We start from the raw sequence: 17737 nt of genomic DNA, 5'->3' as shown, positions 1-17737 counted from the left end.
TGCTAGCCGGGCCTGGGCGCGTGCCCATTTCCCGTACCTCTCTCCACGCGCCGCTGATTGCCGGCAGCCGGGCGCGGGGCGGCGGGGCGGGGACCAGGCGGCGGCAGGCGGCGCTCCGGCGCGCAGCGGGTTAAGGCAGCGGGGGCGGCGGCGAAGGGAGGAGGGAGCGCGGCGGCAGCGGCGGCGACGGCCGCCGGGCTGCGAGCGCCCGCGTCCCCGGACCGCAGCGGGTTAAGCGCCGCCCGCGCCGAGAGGGCTGAACCCCGAGCCGCCGCTCCGAGCTCGCATTCGGATCCGCTAGAGCAGGAAGATGGCGACGGACGGCGCGAGCTGCGAGCCCGACTTCTCCCGCGCCCCAGAGGACGCGGCGGGGGCCACGGCGGAGGCGGCGGTAACCGAGGTCCCGGGGTGGGCGCGGGGAGAGTGTAGACGCGGGCTGGGGTTCGGGCTGGACCCGGCTTGCGCTCCGGTGCGCTCCGCAAGCCCGGGCTCCCTGGGGTGCCCCCTCCCCTGGGGAACCTCTCCCCGGGTCCCCCCTCCTTGCGGTGCCTCACGGCGGAGCCCGGGTCGAGGCGGGTGAGGCGGCCGCCTGCGCTCGGGATCCCTCCAGTCCTTTCCCAGCCCCGCGGGAAGCAGTCCTGGTCCGCCCGGTTCTCGGGGCTCCCTGCGTGTGTCCTATGCGACCCTATGCCCACTCCTTCAGCTGCTGTGGGGTTTGGTCAGGGGCGGGGGCTGGCGTGTGTTTCGAGGCGAACTTGACCCCCCATTGTTCGCCTTTAGCTGCGCGCGTGGTGGTGGGCGCGTGTCTCGGGGTTGCCTGGCATCTCTCAGCGGACCCAGGAAAACAGCCAGCGGGAGACGGGTCATCGCCAGGCAGGTGTGGGGATGCCCATTGTGTGTGTGTTTGTGTGCCTGAGGCCCCTTGAGAGAGGCGCGGCGTCCGGCCTTGGGCGCTGCTGCCCCCCGCTGAGCGTCGGCGCTTTGCCTGCTAGCTGCCTGCTGCCCCATCACTTGGTGATGGGGGGCCGGGGTGGGAGGGTGTCCTCGTTCTTCCCTAGAAGGTGCCCGGGCGAGGTGGAGATTCAGCACCTGGTGTCCACACATTGTTCTTCGCTGAGATCTAGAAGCCTAATGAGCTTCTATCCAACGCTGGCCCCACTTTCGGCCCCACAATTATCCCTGTGCACAGAGACCGAATGGTGGTTTCCAGCCCCTACGTCGGGGGGAGGGCTGGACCCACATTTCCTGGGTGGAAACGTTTTCGGAGTTGAGAAGCAGCTTTACAGGAGCTGCAAGGATCTGCAAAGAAAGGCAACCCTGGGAACGCCTCCCACCCTTGGCGCGATCCCGCTGCTCTAGCGGGAGATTCCGGGTGGTGTGGACTGAGAAGAGCATGGACGCCCCTCAGTTCTTCCCTAAACAGAGTCGGTGCACGAGCAGCAGAGGGCAGGGCCAGGTGTCAATAATCTGGGCTGTTTGAACTTCTTCCCTGTTGTTTGGACGTAGGGCTTTCTGGAGAGGGAGAGGAGAGATGTGGAGGGGGAGGAAGCTACTTGAGCTGAGCCGAACCTGGGCAGGAAAAGAAAAACGGAGGAGGAGGGCTACTGATTTCCACTTGTGAAACGTACAAGTTTTAATTTGAAACTTTTAGGAAAACTGATTTTTCATTCTTTGCATGGAAAACGTGAACTTAAGATTTCAAATGAAACCTCACTTGTGATGCAGTGAATCAGTTCCCTTTTGTGAAATGCAGTAAAGAAGCTCGCTACTAAGACAACACAAACCTCTCTGGGAAGAAGTGATTGGGTACCTTCATCCCCAGGAGGTGCTAAAGGGAGGGAAGTCAGGAAAAAGAGGTAGGGGTGTGTGTGTGTTTGTTTCCCAGGAAGGTTGAATTTGTTTAATTGACCTGGAACGGCCTTCTTTCTATTATCCTCAGTCTTTAATCACCTGACAATTAAACCAAACACAAACATCTGATTAATGGTCTGTAGCTGATCTATAGTTTTATTTGGTTAGATTGCAAACAGAATCTTGGATGCCAGACAGATTTTTGTGTTAACAAGGTCCTTGTTCCCTTTCTGCTGTTGAAAATTTTCAGGAGTCTGATTTTTCACTGCGTATAGGTGGGGATTTTATAATTTCACCCTGGTTAATGATAGCCATGGAAAAATCTGTGAAAGTAAAACTCCTTGTTACTTCTGTAGAATTCTTGGAGGATGCAATAACGATGCTTAATCTAATAATTTTTTAAAATAACTTTTTAGTAAAATGCTGATGATGGCTTATTATGCAGTAAACTGGGCATTTTACTTTTCACTTTGTAACGTATGGTCCTCCTGTATCAGCCACTTATAGCCTGATTTTTAAAGTTAGGTTGAAGAATATTTGTCATTATAACTGCTGCTTATCTAATGATTAAAAATCTAAGACATTTTTATGCATTTTGGGTTCATGGCAACTGAGGACTTAAATTTTTTTTAATTTTTAGGGAATAATTTTTGCATTTTAGAGATTTATTTCATATCAAATTAGTTTACATATTATGCATTTTTATATGTACATTTGGCAGTCATGAGCCAATGGAGACTCCAAAGCAGTAGGCTATTTTTGAAAGTGAGTGTTTTCACTAAGTTTTGACTATTTAGATTGTTGCTTAGAGACAAGTTTAATTTATAGTTTTCAGCTTAATGTGCTTTTCAGTGGAGTGTTTTAAATTTAGTTTGTGATCCTTGTCCTTAGCTGTTTAAATCCTGAAAGCATCCCAAGTGTAAAGCTGGGTAACAGCTACATTATTCAGTAGGATCATATTAATAGTCTTTGCCGTGAACCATGCTGAGAGACCTGGGTTATTTTCAGAGCCTTAGCCAAATGTGATGACTTTTATAGGCTAGATTGCTATTTCTACTCTGAAAATAACTCCTAATGGATAAGGCAGTATGGAAAACAGAAATCTTCCTGCTTTTTTATTGTCACCAAAGAATTTAAGAGTGAAAGGAAAATGGAGATCTCTTTAGAGCTGTGTTTGGGAAGCTGACCAACATTCTTGTCATTCTGGACTTTTCTGGAGCAACTAATATGCAAAAAGTAGATATAAATTTTTGTTGTCATGGTGATAATGACAAAAAAACTTGGACAGTTCTTTTATTAAATGCACAACAGGAATATTAAACAAATTAGCAGCTGGTACCTCGGAAATTTTTGTTTCCAGGTGGCAATATTGAATGTAAATGCAAAGAAAAGCACTTTCTTAGCCAATTTTGCTAAGCTTTCTTAAAACAACCATAGTTATATGGCAGCCATAGAATATTCAAAGTTTCACAGCATAATTTTTATGTAGGGAATAATTTAGATTTAACACCTTACCACCCACTTACCAAGATGGTGGCGTCACGAGTAACATCTTTGCTGCCATAAAAAGTAACACATCCCATTCCAATGGTGGATACTGATAAATACCACGGAATCAAATCAGACGTGATGATGTCATGAAAGGCGCAAATAATTTATATTAGGAGTCTGGGGAAGAAGAGTCATGGAAAGGATCCCTAGTGGAAGGACCTGGAAACATTGCACAGAAGGATGGCATTTGAGTTGGGCCTTGAGATGGAAGGAGGACTTGGAAGTGGAGACTGCAGGAAGCTGTATGCCATGTGTGTGGCTGGTTCTTAGGATTCCTTAAAGGTGACCTGGGGCACACGTGAGGGGCTTTCCAAGATAAGTATAGAAGTTTCAACTTCAGTCTCAACAGTGTGCTTTAGAAAAATAGATGAGTAGTTGAGGAAATAGACTGAAATATTCCCCCACGATTAGAGTATAACTGATGCTTTTCAACATGACGCTTTTCACTCTTTTTTCTTCTTAAATAATTATATTTCTGTGCCTGTTTTTTTACTATGTCGTTCTTGGTATCGTTGCTGTTAAATTTCTCACAGGAGCAATTTTGTTTAGAGAAAAACATTTGTCTTCTCTGTGATTCAATCCATGCCTAGGCTAGATTGCCAGTTGGTTCTATCCTCTTGTGTTTCATGTAACTTTATGAGGTGAGAAAATGTTTCAAACTGAGTACTTATTCAGCCATTTACAAATATCTGTTGTTGATCTTATGGACAGCAAGGCTGGAGGTGGAAGAGAGCAGCCTCCTTCAAGAAAAGCTGTGTGGGTTTTGTTTCTGAAAGAAAGCAAAGGTTAAGCACTGTGCCAGGCAAATACATGGTAGGTGTTTCACCAATATGGAATGAAGAAAATGAACACTCACCAAGAAGTTGTGTCATAATACTTATTATTGTTTAGCTGATTGAGAAATTTACTTTGTGCGTTACTAGATTGTAATGAAATTATTGGGCTATGATTTGTAGTAATTAACATTATAGATGCTACAGAGCTTTTATTGTTTCTGAAAGATGACCCTGATTTTCTGATTTTTTTTTTTCCAGTCTTTTTTTGTATTTGTATATTATCTCTTTCCAAGCTGGTTGGACATTTCAGTGACATTTCAGATTCACAGGTTTTTTAAAAAGTTAATTTCCAACGCTGTTAGTTTTCCCTTTACATTGTCTTTCTTCAGAATAATGGCTGAGGCTGGGAATGGTAACTGCATCCCTCCCATCCTGAATTCTTCCTATAATAGAGTCAAGGTCAAATCACCCACTAGGGTGTGGGGGGAGGGGATGATTGAGGGGGGTCAAGGCAGAAATGGAAGGAAGCTTGGAAACAGGAAAAGGGAATAAAAGGAAAGATTAGACAGGAAGACAGGCAAGGCTTTGGAATAGTCTGCAAATGCCCAGAGATCTGGGACTAGAATTCAACTTTAAATGTGCCTAGGAAAGGTGGAGCAGTTTCTCTCCCTTCTGCCCCCATATACTTTGCCACCTAAACACATCTGAGTGTTGTTTTAGAAAATACTATTTGAATGCGCTCAATTGTATTCTTCTCTATTGGGACTCCTGTGCACGACTTGTATAACATGGAAAAGGAAACTTGTCTTTTCTCTTAGACATTAGGTTAAAAAAAAAAATGGAGAACAGGTGTGAGAAAGATGATGATGATGACATTGAAATCAAAGGATTTTTAAAAATGCGTTCATCTTTTATAAGTAACTTGTACAAATATAATGAAATCATATTATTAATGCTTTGCACAAGATGATGCCACGCATGTAGAAATCCTGATTTTTAGGAAAAAAAATTGCTCTTGAAATTGTTAGTAAATAACCAAGTAGATTAAGGATGGAATTAAAAGGTTATTACAGTAAATGCAGTATAACTAAGTTAACATCGCTATGCAGAATGAATACTTCGTAAATGATTTGCTTCTGACGCTTTATTTCATTGAAAAGGCAAAAAGATGATTCCAAAGGCCCAAGTTCTTCCACAGAAGGGCTTTGTAACTGTGAGAATATCAACTAGCAGTCTACGTCTCAGCCTCTTCATTTGAAAATCAGCATGCTGTCATTTGCCACCTACAGATAATCAAGCTGATATTCAATGCACGATAAGCATCTTAAAGCACAGTTATTGGATCTGGATGCTGGTTCACATGTGGAGATGTCCATGTAGGGCTGATGGAACATGGAAAAGCTGAGTTAGAATGGAAATAGGCATCTGTTTTATCTGAGATGTGGTCTTTTTCTTTTTCCAAAGAGGAAATGGAGACAGGAGATCTGAAAGAAGGAAAAGGGACGTAGCCGCAATTAATTATCAGAGCTTGTCTCCTCTGCCTGAGCCACTTTTCTGCTTTTCATTCCAGTTTTCTTGTACTTAAAATTAGTTATATCCATTACCAGGTTTCCTTCCTGACATTCTATTTACTTGTCAGTTCTGCCTCCTTCCAGTATACTCAGTTGCTTGTCTTTCATGAAAGACATCAGGCAGTAGGGTTGATTTGAGGTGCAAGGCCATGGAGAGCTGACCCCAAGTTCCCAGTATGTTACTTTAAAGCCCCACACCAAAGGGCCCTAGTTTAGATTACTCTAAATGATTTTTGAAATAATGAAGATAATTGGCCAGTTACTGAGTTGGCCTTAGAGTGGGCCATAACTTTGTATCTTAGTAAGACAGGTGTATCCTTTACACATGATTTACATGTTTTGTGTGTCTATACTGCATGAAGTAGGCATTTTATACCAAACGTGGGTGGGCATGCATGTTAGGTAGAATCATGTGAATATTTAATACTGTCCTCACATTTCTAGTAGGGGTGAAAAAATAGAGCATTAAGATAGAAAATATGAGGAAATACACAAGGCAGGACGTGATTAATTGCCAAATGAAGTAATAGAGCAGACTGTAAGACTGAATGTAGAGAAGGAAAGATTTCTGGGGTCCATAAAGACCTATGAAAGTGGGATATGCTATGTCCTGAAGAAAGGTAGGATTCCCACGAAATAGAGGAGAAAGGATTAGGAAGAACAAAATCAAAGGTGTGCAAACCCTGTCAGTAACCCTCTTTCTAGAGGAAATCGGGAGGAATAATCTCAAAGCAGGATGTAACGTCAGAGATTTGAAATAGTTTTAGAGCATGAAAATGTACTTTTCCTCATGAAAATCCATGTAATTGTCTGAATTCATATTTTAATATTGTAAATGTTATGTGTACCTGGAAAGTTGGATTTTTTTCATGTTAATGATAGTCTTCAGCTTTTTATTTTCTCCTTGAAATTTTAAGATGAATTTCATTGGTTTCCCCATCCTTACAGCCTCTTATTCATCCCCAAGCCATAAATCTTGCTTACATAGAAAGTTCTAGTGTGCCTTATTAATTATTAGCATGCACTATTAGACTGGGAAGAAAATACATTTCTGTAACTTCAGAGCAAAGAGGCAAAATCAATTTACCTCAACGATTTCTCAAAGGCTTCATGGAATGACCTAAATTTCCTCAGTCCAGTAATCCGGTTACCCTCATAGTCTGTGAAATCAGGACATTTGGGAGCTGGGGGAGATTTTAGAGATCACTTAGTACAACATTCTTGTTTTACCACTGAGAAACCTGAGGTTCAAACAGATGAAATAACGTCCTTCTAGCCCATTGGCTTTCTCAGGTACCACACCGCCTTCCCATGTGGTAAACTCATTGATCAAATGGAAGGTAGCCCACTAGATTTCCCAGAGGAGATGCTCTTGGTGTCTGTGGGAAGTGCCAGAGAACACGTCTGGCTCTGTGCTTGGTCACTAGATTTTTACCATAACTAGAAAGTTTGGGCAAAGGTCTGAGGCGTACTTCTGCCACTGTGGTATATAATCTCTCTTAAATGCCCTTTGGCAACCATCAGTGTTCTGACCCCTTTAATTCTTAAAAGGGTATGGGTAAGGATCTTCTGGCCCTGTGTGGCTGTGACTGTTGAAATTCCCTAAATAAAACCCAGTATTTTAGATTTTTTTTTTTTTTCCCACCTGAAGGTGAGGGTGTGGAGTGGTAGTGGAGGAAACTGGTATTGGCCTATGTTTAGTTCTGGCAACTGAAGACGACGTAACTCAGCCAGGTTCTATTTTGTCTTCTCCCTCCCTCTCTCTCTGAGCCTGTATAAGAAAATCTGGAAGAATGCCCTCCCCACACCCACCCCACAATCACCCCAAGTGATTTAGAGCTTGTTGAAGACTGTGTTGAACAGTAAGAGTTTAGGGTTATGTCTCCTCTTTTGTATATATGTTTATGTCCCAAAGAAGCCTCTCTCTCTGATGACCAGACTCTGGATTAGTTTAAGCTGCCTGTGCCAGATTTTTAAAACTAGGTGTTAAGCACTGTTCCTGGAGTACTTTTCCTGGCAACCATCAAACATGACAGGCAGAGGGGTGGCCTGTGGAGTTGAAATCTAGCTGGTTTTTTCTGTTTTTTTTTTTGTGCCTTGCTATCAGTTAAAAATGAGATCTGGGTTTTTCTTTATTTAGGAAAACAAGTACGGTAATAATAAAGCTCAGTGTGTGAACATGTCTGCTGTGATTTTGTTGTTGTTGGGGATGTGGGGGTGTCATGTTTTCATGGATGTCCTGATAGGGATCCTAATTTTTTATGTGAGCAGTAGCATTTGGATCTATCCTGTCTTCTCTCTTTTTTTGAAAATTAGGTTATCAAGTTAGTTTGCCTTTTAAAATACAAAATTTATCAAAAAAAAAAAAAAAAAAACCACAGGAGGAAACTTGGAGGCAATGGATTTGTTTATAGCCTAGATTATGGCCTTGGTTTCCTGTCTCTTCAAACTCATCAAGTTGTACATATTAAATATGTACAGCATTTTGTATGTCAATCACATCTCAACATGGTTTAAAAAAAGAAAAGATTCAGAACAATTATTTTGTTCTTAAACCAAAAAACATTAACAATTTTTCTATATCCGAGTACTCGTGTCCATGTGTCAAGTCAGATAAATGCCACTTCATATGAAACTAACATACTTTTTTTGTTGGGATTTTTGCTTTTGGGCTTTTTTTATATTTCTAACAATACTTAAGTGCTTTGAATTTATTTGTAAAATGAATGATCTCTAAAATGATTTCATATACTTTCTATTACTTTGTTTTGTCAGAATAGTGGATGGAAACATCAAGCATTGGAGAATGACAATTTGAAAATATTATTATAATATTCTTGAAGGCCAGGAAGTAGTGTTTTTAGTGAGGACCCATGGGTGAGAAGCATAGGGGAAACGGAGAGAGAGAGAGAGAAAGAGAAAGAGAGGGGCAGGCAGACAAACTCTATATTTAAAATAGTGCATCACTTAATACACTGTGATGGGAAATAGATTATTATTTTTAACATTCTGTGTAACCTAATCAGTGGATTAGCAAGGAGCCTTATAATGGTGGTTTTTATTTTAATGAATTTCCCTTTTTATTGATGGTGATATATTAAAAACAGAAGTGTTGGTTGCAGGTCACATGTAATGTTGATGATGATGGAACCAGAGCAAGCACTCCTGACTCTAATATGAATCAGAATCTTGGCAATGTCTTTCATAATTTATTAGTATTTAAAATGGAGTGCTTTGCTTATGAAGCTTCAGGGAAACAAGGACAATAAAATATACAATTAATTAAAATCTTTAGAACAACCAGAAGCAGCATTAATAAAACATTACCTTCTAAAGCACAGAAGAATTGCAGCTTACTCTCCTATCTTAGTAGGAAAAAGCAGGATAAAAGAGTCTATCTTTCATCATTGTCAATAAACTGAGTTTTTATTGGACTTAGGCTGCTAGATTTTCAAAGAAATAGGCTTATAGCCAATAGCCCACTCCTCCCTACATAAAACATCTGGGTGCTCTCAGCTTGAGTAACAACAATCACTGCTTTTATTTAGCACTTACTTCATTTATGTGTTCTTGTTTAATGCTCAGAAGAACTTTGTGGGGTAATTGTTAGGATGTATATTACATAGATGAGAAAACAGATCAGATAAGATACAGAAATGCCTCTCCAAGTGTAGCTGTTGGACGAGCAGAAGCCAACAGGAGCTTGTTAGAAAGGCAGACTCAAGGCTGCACCTCAGACTTGGATCAGAAACTCCGGAGGTGGGGCCCTGCATCACGTGTTAACAAGGTCTCTCCGTGATTCTTAGGCACGCCCGCCTTTGAGAACAATTGGATTATAAGACCCGTGTGACGCTGGTGTATTAGATTTTACTGATCACAGGGAATCTCAAGTTTTTTTTTTTTTTTTCCTGAAAGATTTATTTATTCCAGAGAGACAGAGAGAGGGAACGAGAGCGCAAGAACTTGTGAGTGAGGGGGGAGGCAGAGGGAGAGAATCCTCAAGCAGACCCCATGTGGAGTGCAGAGCCCAATGTGGGGCTCGATCTCAGGACCCTGAGATCAAGACCTGAGCCAAAACCAAGAGTCGCAAGCTCAACTGACCAAGCCACTCAGGCACCCCAACAGAGAATATCTCTTATATTAACTTTCTAAGCAAGGACATCCTGGAAATACATCCTTTAGGTTTTGCTGTAGGTTTTTCTTTTTCTCTTTTTCCATCCTGAGCCCCTGCCTTTCCAAATAACTGCTCTAATGTATGTGCAAAAAGAAACAATTTTAAGAGGAAGATCCTTTTAAAATCTTTCTTTGGAGAACCAGCTAGCTCTGGTTTCTTTCCCCTTTGTGCTGTTATCTCCTTCTAGAAGGTTTCTTTGAAACCAAGAGATAGCCAGTTCTGGTTATGCCTATTTGAAAGCCCCTGGAATCATTTATGGGCTTGCCATATTTACTTCTGTGTCATCATGAGGATAATATAGGGTCAGGTATCTAGGTGCTAAACTAGTTCTTATTAGCTGATTGATAGGATGGCACTATTTTTCATCTCTAGAATGTTGTCACTGTGTTGGTAAAGTGCAGAGACAACTCATAACACTTAGTTGTACTTTTGTCACTTCCTGGCTGAATGATGTGGGTATGTTATCAACTTCTCTGAATTGTGGTTTTCTTAACTGAAAATAGAGATTATATCTTACATATTAGATCTGGTTCTTCACGAATACTTTGGAAACCATTGGGTGCTATGCAAATGTGAAATAATGTTCTGGGATGGCCTGAAGAATGGCTTCTGAGGTTGGGTGTTCTGAGGCATTTGGGGATGAACATGTGTTCCCTGCCCTCTGAGGGTAATGGGTTTATCAAATGAATCTCTGCACAGAAGGGTGCTGTGGACAGTGTGTGTAGAGGGAGCTCAGTCTGTGGATTCACCCAAGCTTGGGCTGTGAGCACTCTAGTTGATCTTCTCTAAGATGGCTGCCGGAAGACCTGTTCCTAAAGCTTGTTGTCAGGAAAGGAGGGGGCAGAGTTGGAGACAAAGTATTGGGCATCAGTGGTACCTCAATGGGATTTAAAGAGGAGAGATTGGATGCAGTTACCAGAGAAGGAATGTAGAGCAGACAACAGAACTGGAAGACTGGTGGGTGAGGACCATGATCCTTATGGCTGATACCTTATGGTATAACTGAGTCTCTGGAAAGCTCACTTTTTCTAGCCTCAGCCAACCTTCGGAATGGCAAGAAGCTACAGAGGCATTGCTTAAGAAAGCATTTGATAACCACATAGCAGGTTCCAGACTCACCTGACCATAGGCCCAGTTGAGTAAACGTGGGTGGTGGGCCAGGCCTCTTGAGTACATATGCCTGCCCTGTGTGTGTGTGTGTGTGTGTGTGTGTGTGTGTGTGTGGTGGGAGAGCAGGGCAGCAAAGGGAAGAGCATGCTCCTTCTGAAGGGACTGCTGCTACTTGGTTCTGCAGATTACTGCTCTGTGAGAATGTGAACCTGGGGTTAACTGGGCATCTCTCAGAAACCAGAGATCTGGATTTTTTGGGGACATCTTTTTTTTTTTTTTTTTTTAATGCTGGCTGAGTAAAAAAACAAAACACTTTGTGGCCCAAGTTACACACATCTGTAGGCCAGATTTGGCTGTAGGCTGCCAGCTGGTTACCTCTGCTGCAGTGTTCTATAAACATGACCTGTTATTATTGGATGTCCCGGAATTTATAATAACCTCCCAGGAGCCTCTACGTTGGGGCCCTTCTAGGAATACATTCTCGTGCTTTCTTTGCTACCCCCTTCAACTTTTCCTGAACATATACTAGGCCTGTTTGGATAGAAACTCCAGAGACTTTAAATTTCTGCCACAATTTGAAGAGATTCTGAATCCAGGTGTGCAGGCAAGCTGGGAAAATATTTCCTTAATGAAGAGATTTGGGACTTTGGCCTACAGTTTTTACCCCTCCTAGAAGGCCTAAGCATAGATTATCTGATGCTGAACAGGGCCTCTGGGCTTCTGGGATTTGCTGAGCCACTGAGATAGAAAACGATCCATTGCATACCTTTAAGACATGTGTATTGTCCTATGAATAGCTTTTTCATTGCTCTTTAAATATTTGTGTTACAGAAGAAAGAGTTTGATGTGGACACCCTCAGTAAATCAGAGCTTCGAATGCTCCTCAGCGTGATGGAAGGGGAGCTGGAGGCCAGGGACCTGGTCATCGAGGCCCTGCGGGTAAGAAGCTTCTAGGGCCCAGTCCCATTGCTGTTTCGTTTCCTTTTTTTCAAAGGGCCAATGGCAAAGCGGCTTTTCTTAATTTTGAACCATGTAGATTTAAAACGTTACATTTGGTTAAAAGGTGCCCCTCACCCCAAATGCCAGCCCATAATCTTTATAAACCCAAGCACTGAAGTCAGATGGTCAGTCTAATGATGGGGATTGAGACTAAATTGTTTGGTATGGGAAACTAGCGTCTTGAGGTGTATTGTTTCATGTGGTTATTTGGTTATAAGTTTTTAGAAAATTGGAAATTTGGTGTCATATATGTATGTGAGGTCAGGGAGGAAAAATTATGAGATATTGCTGATAATAGAGCTTTTCCTTCCTATGTAAATTATAAATGACTTATTTTCCAAAACCTGTAGGAGTTAAAAACTAATGTATAGCTCTCTTAAAAGCTACATATATCTCACAGTTTTATTACTTTTTCATCTGATCTTCTAGGAATTTTTAAATTTGCATAACTTGTGAAGTATTATCTTCTAATGTATTACTTAAATACCTCAAAGTTCTGTTGCTTTAAAAATGTTAAGTTTTCTTAATGCACAATTTTATAGTTGGTGGTTCTTAATCTTGTGCTTGTTTTGGTATATTAGCCAAGCCAAGTGTTGTTTTTTTCCCCCTCTTTTTTCTTTGATATTAAATACTTTGTATATAATCAAGTGTTTCCTGGCTTTTGGTCATTTGGCCAGGATGGCTGTATTTATTATATATGAAGTATGGACTTGATTGTTTTCTTTTTCCCCCCACCATGAAGTATGTCCTCAAACTTTGCCTTAGGAGGTTATTTTAACATAAGAAAATCTAAGGATGTCAAATTGTTGCCCCCTATGGGCGCTAATAGAGTGGGAGAAAGCGGTAATAACAATGGTGGATGGTCAGACATCATGAAGACGGTGGGCGTGCTGAGAATCCAGTTGTGTGAGGAAGGGGTGGCTATAGTTCATTTTCACAAACTGGAAATTGCAGTGGGGATAATGATCACTCAGTCTGATGACAGAGAACGTTTGCCTCAGAAGAATGGCAGTAGGGTTCTACCATCTGCAAGCCAATAACAAGTTGAAGGTGGTACTTTTCGAATGACAAGCTTTGCTAAGCAGACTTGGTTGTGAGAGGGATTTATCTTGTTCTACACTGGAAACATTTGCATTGCTTGCCAATGTATATTTTCTTAACAAATGAACTTTGTGCGAGAAAGGCTAAGCCAGTGGATCACTAATACGGATTACACTCAGCCCAGGGAGAGAAGAGGGTCATCTGTGAGGCCAGTAGCGTAGGCTCTTGAGACAAGATGGATATGAAGGCTCCAGTTCTACCTTGGGTATTTTTCTGTCCCTCTCTGCTAAAGCTGTACGAGGCATCAGCTTCTGCGGCATTTCCCACTACCTGCACAAATGTGTGAGACTTGAGCAGAGTCTGTGTTTTTATGTATCACCTGAGCAAGCATATTTATTTCTCTTTTTAACTTAATTGCAATACTTTCAAATATAAGTAGAATTAAAGGCTTGCTAATGATGAGGGCTTGCCAAACTGAAAGTTTTTCATAGAGTCAAGGAATGGTGGAGTTGCAAGGAGCCTTACTACATAGTCTAGGTCAATAGTTTGCATCCCTCTGAATCTAGTGGCGTGTTTTTGGTTTTGTTTTGCTTTTTTTTTTTTTTTTTAATATGTTTTGTATTACTCTTTTACTGTCCTGCAGTGAAATTTATGGATAAGCGCTTATGTAAGTAGGTTATGTTAAAAATAACCAGTACACTGCCCTAATTATGATATAAAGTAACAGGAAAGTCATTTATAACAAAAAACACATTTCAGGATATAAATGCTCAGGCACGCCTAGTGGAAGACAGGATAAAATCAGTGGCAGTTTGCACCTGTCCGTCGCAGTGCCGTGAATGCCGTCATTGTGAAGGAATCCTGATCCAGGCATGCTGTATTGGGACTCAGACATGGTGAGCGGATTTGCTGGGCGTGAGGTGATTTTTTTTTCCTGAGATGGTGAATGACTCTTGGTATAGTTCCAAACAAAAGTGCACACTTAATATGGGAAGGGAGTCCCTGGAAAATTCAGTGTTTGCTAAAACTAAATTAAAACAACTTGTCTGTGTGTCAAATGGAGTAACTCTTTAGCTCAGGTCGTCCTACTGAACTGAAGGTTCTACTGAAACGAATGAAAACGGGACATTTGACAGTTCAGGGGGACTTGAGACAGTTCCTGCATGGGGGACACACCTCTAGCCCTGCCCCCTAAGTGCCAGTCATTGTGGTAACATCACTGTCTAAGGTACTGCCCCTGTGGAGGAGCACTGGCTGACACCAGACTACTTTGTTCATACATTAAAATCCACGTAACAAACACAAAGGAAGGAAGCCCAGGGAGACTGTGACTTAATCTCAGGTAGACATGTGGCATCCATGAACTTAGTATGTTTGGAGATTCTTTTTTTTTTTTTTTTTTTAAAGATTTTATTTATTTATTCAACAGAGGTAGAGACAGCCAGCGAGAGAGGGAACACAAGCAGGGGGAGTGGGAGAGGAAGAAGCAGGCTCATAGCAGAGGAGCCCGATGTGGGACTCGATCCTGGAACGCCAGGATCACGCCCTGAGCCGAAGGCAGCCGCCTAACGACTGCGCTACCCAGGCGCCCCCATGTTTGGAGATTCTTAAAGCTTTTTGTCATTTTTTAAACTTGAGGATTGTGATTGATTTATTTAGGTGATTGTGTTTTAAGAGTAGATGATACCATTTTCATATAGCTGTCATAGACTCAGTGTGGTCATTTCCTGATTGACTCCCTCGAGGGCATTCACCGCCACTAGTGAAAGGTGTCATTTAGTTGTCTTCTCCTTTACTAGTAGAATATAAGTTAGTGACTGGCTAAAAAAATTGGGAAGGGGAGAGAATGTGAAACCTTTATTTTTATTTCATATTATGAGATAAACATATTCCTGAATTAAATTTCAAAATCTGTCTAATCGATGATCAGTATGTTGCTATTCAATTGTGAGAGAAATACCCCTTGTTTTAAAAAGTGTTAAAAGTAATATTTCTCTGAAGGTAGGAAATATTTTTTAACTTCATATGTAAAAAGTGATTTTACTTTTCAAAAATAAAGATAGCAAATTTATACCATGAACTATATTAAAATTCAGAAATGGTTGTGTTATGAGGCATTTAAATCCTTTAGAATTTTAGAATCTTTATAAAAAGATATTTCAGGAGCGCCTGGATGGCTCGGTTGGATAAGCGTCTGCCTTTGGCTCAGGTCATGATCCCAGGATTCTGGGGTCGAGCCCTGCATTGGGCTCCCTGCTCAGCAGGGAGTCTGCTTCTCCTTCTTCCTCTGCCTGCTGCTCCCCCTTCTTGTTCAATCTCTCTCTTGGTGTCACATAAATCTTTAAAAAAAATATTTCAGACCAAGCTTTTTTACTTTTTTGATTATGCTACCTTGATTGACTTTTTTGAGAGAAAGAGGGAGAGAGTGCCAGTGGCAGTGTGGTTGGTGGGGGAGGCCTGGACTGGGCAGAAGGGAGAGAGAACCCAAAGCAGGCTCCATGCTCAGTGTGGCTCCCGATGTGGGGATTGGTCTCATGACCCTGAGATCATGACCTGAGCCAAAATCAAGAGTCAGATGCTTACCAAGCCACCCAGGCACCCTCTACCCTGGTGTTTTTGACTTTCAAGTTATTAAAAAATGCATAGATCTTTGGATTAATGGTAAGAAACTTTCAGAGCAATTCATAAATATGAATTGGGGGAGGGTGTTATGAAATTATAATACATATCTTGGTACATTTACTATTTTCATGTTTAAGGTAAAAATATTTCCGGGTAAAACTTGTTGGCTTTGTAACAGATATAATATTCAGGAAATTAATTTTTGGGGGGGAATTATATTTTAAAAAGTGCAGCATTTTTGGAAAATATGAACTGCTTAACTGAAATATGTTTTAATTGCATAAGAAATATTCTATCAATGGGGGTGCCTGGGTGGCTCAGTCGTTAAGCGTCTGCCTTCGGCTCAGGGCATGATCCCAGAGTCCTGGGATCGGCCCCGCATCGGGCTCCCTGATCTGCTGGGAGCCTGCTTCTTCCTCTCCCACTCCCCCTGCTTGTGTTTCCTCTCTCTCTGGCTGTCTCTCTCTCTGTCAGATAAATAAATAAAATCTTTAAAAAAAAATTCTATCAATGATTCCCCCTCATCCTCAAAAAATAGGAATAAATCTTTGACTAAATAGATATGGCAAAGGAAGTTTAGAGGAAAATACTGTGAAATTTAATTGAGAATGTGCTCAAGAAGCAGCCACATTTTTTGAAAACTACGATAGATACAGAGCCTTTTGAATTAAATTTAATTGTATATTCTAAGTTTGAATGTACACTCTGTTAAGAGATCATCTATTTGATGCTAATTGTTTAGTTTGTGGAATCTTCTGGCTTTCACTTTCTTTCCCTTTTCTAGAATTTTTATCAGTACCTTCGTCAAAGGGAAACAAAGGCAAAAAGATGAAAATGCTATAATTATAAAATTTTAAGAGTCAAATTGTGTTTTAGCTTACATTTTATAGAGTCAAGCTGGCTGTCATTAGTGTGAGTTTACATAAATATTACATCACTGAAACAATGAATTCCTTGGGCAGTCAATTCCAGATTTCTTGTGTGCCTTCTTTTTCCTTTTAGATTGATAAATGAGAATTAATAGTACTATTGACATGGCATTTCTTCCTCATAACCTATAGTTACTATAAAGTAACTGTATAATACAGATTTGTGTTATTTGCACTGAAAGTTTTAAAAATTACCAGTTTAACATTTCTTTGGATAGAATGCATTTATAGTACCCGTAGGGGATATTAAATTAGAGAATTACCTTGTATAAGTGGCTGCAACAAAGAGACCGAAAGTATGATAGATTAAATATGAAGTTTATTTCTCCTACCATTCTGGAGGTGAGCCCTCTGTACTGGAGGACCGTTACAAAGCCAAGTAGTCATTCAACAGCCCAGATTATATCTATGTTACTGCTCTCCTTAGGGAATTAGCCTCATCGGTATGGTTGAAATTGTCAGTAAAGGGGTAAGAGAGGAAATGGTAAAGGGGGCAAGAGAGGAAATGAGGGAGAAGCAGCATCATGTGCATAGGGGAGAACTTTTGTGGACACACCTAGCAGAGTTCTGGGGAATGGTTCTGGCTGGCTGGCTCACTGGGAAGGGAGAACTTCGGAGGACGTCTAATAACCTAATGTAGTCCATTATCTTGGTTTAATGTTATAAAATATCCTGGGGTATGGTATAAGAAGATAGATCCTTCCTTTCCTCCTTCCCTCAAATATTTGTTGAGTACCTACTGTGTACCAGGTACAAAAATGAAAGTTTGAAGTGAATATAAGTGGAGACTTATTATGCTAAAATTGTGTCCATTTAGAACATCATATATACCTTTTATATGTTTATTTTTTATTTATTTTTATCCTTTCCTAATTTTTTTTATTATGTTAGTCACCATACAGTACATTCCTAGTTTTTGATGTAAAGTTCCATGATTCATTACTTGCGTATAACACCCAGTGCACCATGCAATATGTGCCCTCCTTAATACCCATCACCAGCCTATCCCATTCCCCCACCCCCCTCCCCTCTGAAGCCTTCAGTATGTTTCCCAGAGTCCATAGTCTGTCATGGTTCATTCCCCCTTCTGTTTAGCCCCCCCTTTCTTCTTCC

The 17737-nt window shown here is 41.4% G+C and overlaps 1 protein-coding gene across 3 annotated transcripts in view; it reads left to right on the top strand.

Annotated features, from left to right (window-relative positions):
* Nucleotides 1-200: 200 nt before the first annotated feature.
* Nucleotides 201-17737, top strand: part of CTTNBP2 (cortactin binding protein 2) — a 145571-nt gene continuing 128034 nt past the window's right edge. For 2 of the 3 annotated variants that reach the window (XM_026510029.4, XM_026510030.4), the window contains exons 1-2: nucleotides 201-391; nucleotides 11865-11972. In XM_026510029.4, the coding sequence (XP_026365814.3) occupies nucleotides 311-391; nucleotides 11865-11972 (189 nt within the window). In that variant the 5' untranslated portion in view covers nucleotides 201-310. The remainder of the gene's footprint in view (nucleotides 392-11864; nucleotides 11973-17737) is intronic. The other variant, XM_044387842.3, reaches the window with a different exon arrangement.

The sequence above is a fragment of the Ursus arctos genome, unplaced genomic scaffold (assembly GCF_023065955.2).
Source record: "Ursus arctos isolate Adak ecotype North America unplaced genomic scaffold, UrsArc2.0 scaffold_3, whole genome shotgun sequence".
In the NCBI taxonomy this organism is placed as follows: Eukaryota; Metazoa; Chordata; class Mammalia; order Carnivora; family Ursidae; genus Ursus; species Ursus arctos.
Note: the sequence above shows the minus strand (reverse complement) of the source record. Positions and strands in the feature narration are given on the sequence as shown.